Source organism: Helianthus annuus, chromosome 15, assembly GCF_002127325.2.
Source record: "Helianthus annuus cultivar XRQ/B chromosome 15, HanXRQr2.0-SUNRISE, whole genome shotgun sequence".
Classification (NCBI taxonomy): Eukaryota; Viridiplantae; Streptophyta; class Magnoliopsida; order Asterales; family Asteraceae; genus Helianthus; species Helianthus annuus.
The window spans coordinates 122771563-122776198 of record NC_035447.2 but is presented as its reverse complement, the minus strand read 5'-3'; the positions used below and the strand labels follow the sequence as shown (position 1 = coordinate 122776198).

Below are 4636 nucleotides of genomic sequence, written 5' to 3'. Positions count from 1 at the left end.
GTGAAATTGGCACAAAAAAGGGATGGAAGGTAGTAATGAAGGATGGAAGGAGTTTTTGAGTGTTTATAATATGAAGTTGGGGAAAAGTTTGAGTGATCCTGCAAGAAGGGCACCTGATGCATTGATTGTTTTTTTCAAAACTTTTTTTTATTTGGGTTTTTAAGTGTTTAGTTTTATTTTGATATGGAAATGTAGCCAGTATCACAAAGTTATGTAATTTTTCTTCAATTAATTGGTATAGAAATGAATATCTTTTGTATATAAGATGTATTCGATCTTGTACAAGTAGATGATCACATAGGTGTACAGTTGTATGATTGCATAGTTGTGATACACATCTGCATATCACCATCTTGTCTTGCTCTGAAATTAGGGTTTTGAATGAAAGCTTAAAGGAGAAGATGATTTAATGAAGAAGTTGAAGGGAAAAAAATAAGGATTTAGGGTTTTATTTATACAGACATATTAGGGGAGGTAAAATGACAAAATTAGACATCATATGCCACCCATGTGACCATTAAATTAACCTGAGTTGGGGGTTGGTTACATTTAGGGGCCAAAACGGTTAGTTATAGGGACCATGGGGACAGATCTGTTAAAAATTCTTATTTTGAGCCAATGTAGTAAAACTGATATACCACAGGGGCCAAAAACGTAATTTACTCTAAAAATAAAATAAAAATAACCCTAAGCAACTTAAAGCAGCGTCCGTCCGTCCTCTTGTCAATCTCCCTCCCCTGTTCGCTCCTCCATCTTCTAAACCTAAAAAACAGACGACGACAGATCTTATTTCATTCGCAGGGAAGGTAAGGTTCAATCAGCCAGCAGGTAAGCTTCGATTCAGCAAATTCGAATAGCCACCATTTCTTCTCTATTACATTTGAATTGTTGCCATTATGGTTGGAAACGGCGATCCCGAGTCATGGACCCGAAACCGAAACATGGACTACGTAGAAACCGGTTTGGAACCAGTACAACTTATAGCTTTTTAACCTGTGTATATTCCTTTTCTTTGAAACTGGTTAAATCCGAGTCCAACTGGTAAAAAAAAAACCCGACAAAATCTCAACTGGTTGGAAACTGAAACGGTTAGGGTTTAAACCCGAGTTAGTTGCTGCATTCATCACTGGAACAAATTTGGTTTTGTCTAGTTTCAATTGACTGTGCATATGCTATATATAGGTTTTGCTTTTGAATTAAAGTTAATTGTTCTTAGAATATAAATTAGATCATATGGATGGTATACGGAGGGAGATTCTCATTGTTACTGCATTTTTTCCTTGGAACGAATTTGCTTTTGTATGATGTCATTTTATAGATTTTGCATATTCTATATGTCTTGTACTTGATTTATGTTAATCTTTCTAGGGTTCTCTCATACACACAACGCAATCCAACAAAGGAGCTGCTGCTTCCATGGAGGTTGAAGAAACCGTCACAACTGAAACCAAAATCGTAGCAAAACCCAACTTTAAACCGTTAACCGCCCATGAAGTGTCCGACGGCCAAATTCAATTCCGTAAAATTCCGGTCCCAAGACACAGGTACACACTCCAATATACGATCAAATGAAAATCGACATCCGTTTGAACGTGAAAACACGAAACGTTGAAATGATGACAAGACGGGACAATCCTGATGTCAGCAACCTTCAAAAATGTGCCGACTTTGTTCATGCGTTTGTGCTCGGTTTTGACGTGATTGATGCCATTGCGTTGTTGAGAATGGATGAACTCTATGTTGATTCGTTTGAGATTAAGGATGTTAAAACGCTAAAAGGGGAACATCTGTCTCGTGCAATTGGGAGGCTTTCTGGTAAAGGGGGTAAAACGAAGTTCGCCAACGAGAACTCGACAAAAACACGGATTGTGATTGCGGATACGAAGATTCATATTCTGGGATCGTTTTTGAATATTAAGGTTGCAAGAGATTCTTTGTGCAGTCTTATTATGGGATCACCTGCGGGGAAGGTGTATTCGAAAGTAAGAGCGGTTACCGCAAGATTAGCTGAGAGGTTTTGAGTTAATGTTTTGTTATTATTTTTGTCTTGTGTTTTTGGATATTTAAAGCTGGTAAACATGATCTGGTTTAAGGATATTGCATCCTTTTGAGCTTTGGGTTTGCAAGGAAGTTTGAGTTTCATTGATATACTGAATATGTACCAGTTTTGTTGTTTGTTGTCTTTCTTTCATTATAATTAAAAAAATGCTCATGTTTTGTGTTGTGATGTATAACCCACTTGATAAATGGGGCACGATTGTCTCGTTTGTTTTTTAAACCTTTCTTTCCTTTCATTATAATTTAAACCATGGTTGTTCATTGTCTCGTCGTTCAAAAAAAATGGGGCATGTTTGGGTTGACATGTGAAGATGTTTATGGGCCAAAGAAAAACAATGAACAACCATGTATATACAGTGATGGACCTAGAAACTTAAGCCAAGATGGTGATGCAGTTAACTCCCTAAAATCAGAAAGTAAACAGGAAGTCACACCGGTGAGTAAGGATGGTTTAGTTAATATGTTTTATAACATATATTTATGCGTACACGCCTACACGTTTTTGTTACAGATGCAGTTGTCTTGACATATGTTCGTTTTCCCTTCCCAGAATAACTTTGTTGAAAGATTGATAGATAAGCCAATGGTCGAACTTGCCAAACTTACCGTGGATCAAGCAAGTCCCGTATCAGTTCTTGATGCCTTTTATGTAGAGGATACGCCATCTCCAGTAAAGAAGAAACCGAATGCTTTCAATGGTACATTTCTCGTCTGTCAACCTGTCATATAAATATATGGTACTACAACATCAGTTAACGGTTCATGACTGTACAACTAACAAGTGTCACTTGTGTGTTCGGCTTTACAGATTATAGCAACTTCTGCATTGATGAAACGGAGTGGAATCAAGTGGGGGTCTATAACTTGGCGACCCGTACAGTCGCAAGTGAGTTCCATCAAACTGAATTATTGAACTCCGCTGATGGCGAGAGAGCAAAATATCCATGCAAAAGCACAAATGGGGACCATAAATACATTAAAGAGATACTATCAGCATCGGGTTTTCTAAAAGATCCAGACTCCGCCATCAGGATAGCCCAGCTTCATTCAACCGGCAGCATGATAAAGCCCGAGTTGTTCCATATTCTGGAGAAAACAAACGAAGAATGCAACAAAAACAACCCGAGTTCTAACTCCAGGGAGAAAGTCAGAAGAAAATTAATCTTTGATTCCGTGAATGATATTCTTTTCCACAAGTTAGTCATGTCGGGCTTTTCTGGAAAAAGATGTGCGCGATTTGTGGATGGAGAAAAGCTACTGACCGAAGTGTGGTTGGAGATAGATGGTCTAGAAAGTAGTTCCGAGAGATACGTATATGATGAAGATGACGGAATAAAGATCCTTGTAAGTGCAGATTTGAATAAAAGTTCACAGGATTGGGACGAGTACTATTATGAGGTTCCTGGTCTTGTTCTAGACATAGAGCGTCTTATTTTCAAAGATTTGATTGATGAGGTTGTGAATGCTGATGCAGCCGGTGTGCGACATCGACAAGTGAGACACTGTCGGCGATTGTTTTCAATGTAAAAGTAGCATCGAATAGTGAAAGCGTGTACACTGCTTATAAAATTGTTGTAGCTGTTGTTAGCTTATGAACTATAATATTATTATATTACTTTTGTGTACATGTTAAAACTCCTTTGCCTGGTAAATTTTGTCAAAAAAAGCATGTTGTCACGGCCCGCCATGTTCAGGGCGTCGTTCACCAACAAAATTGTAGCTTTTGTTAGCATGTTGATGTTCACAATGAGCATCAACAATTTGGTTATTGGGGTTCTTAATAATGAGTAAAGCAAGTAAAGAGCGAAAACTGAAACAAAACTTATGGCTTCGAGACAAGTGATCTCTATCTTTATAATTTTCTACTAATCTTGTACAAGAGATACACAGTTGATATTCAAATAGTCACTATGGTTCGTCTGTAACCATCAACCGAAATATCACTACCCTTTGAACCATCGCCTTTTGACGACGCTCAATAGGTGTGACATATCCAAATCGTTGTGTTCCATGGAACCAAGCACATGAACCACCCAAACCGGCACAACCCTTCAATTGAACCACATGCTATTGTTATGTAATTTTCTCAACATTTCCACGCATGAATATCGAAATGCTTTTATTGATAAAGAGTATCTTGAAATTTATCGGGATGCCTTGGACGATGTCACATATGAAGAAAACTTAAGATTTTGTTACCAATGTAAATGGTTTTTGAAAGATGTTTTAAGGCTTGTGAGTTTCAGCATGAAAGATGTGATAGCTCAAAACTTCAAATGACTGCAGCTGCACACCCAGTGATCGAGATCATTTGAGAGCTGCGCCTATGCGAGGTGGTTCGTTAACAACTTATTTCCAAGAAGAATCGTCTCTGAAATAATGTGAAAGTTGATATCCTGTTTGAATTTGTCACCTTTTTTGTTAATAGAGCTTGTCAATGGCAGTTTCTTACCCTTTTATCATTATGTAGTTATCTCGATGTCTAATATTTGATCGATCCTTGAATGAACCCATCAATCCGGGTGGCGGGTTGTTCATTAGTTACAAGTCTCATCGATCAGATACCACATATTGAACT

General features: G+C 37.9%; 1 protein-coding gene and 1 pseudogene across 1 annotated transcript; both read left to right on the top strand.

Annotated features, from left to right (window-relative positions):
* Positions 1–702: 702 nt before the first annotated feature.
* Positions 703–2146, top strand: LOC110912385 (annotated as a pseudogene).
* A 126-nt stretch (positions 2147–2272) lies between these two features.
* On the top strand, positions 2273–3588 carry LOC110912384 (protein LONGIFOLIA 1-like). The gene is made up of 3 exons (XM_022157083.2): positions 2273–2494; positions 2609–2756; positions 2867–3588. Exons 1-3 carry the CDS (start codon positions 2309–2311, stop codon positions 3583–3585), a joined length of 1053 nt encoding a protein of 350 aa, XP_022012775.1. The 5' UTR covers positions 2273–2308; the 3' UTR covers positions 3586–3588.
* The last annotated feature ends 1048 nt before the right edge of the window (positions 3589–4636 follow it).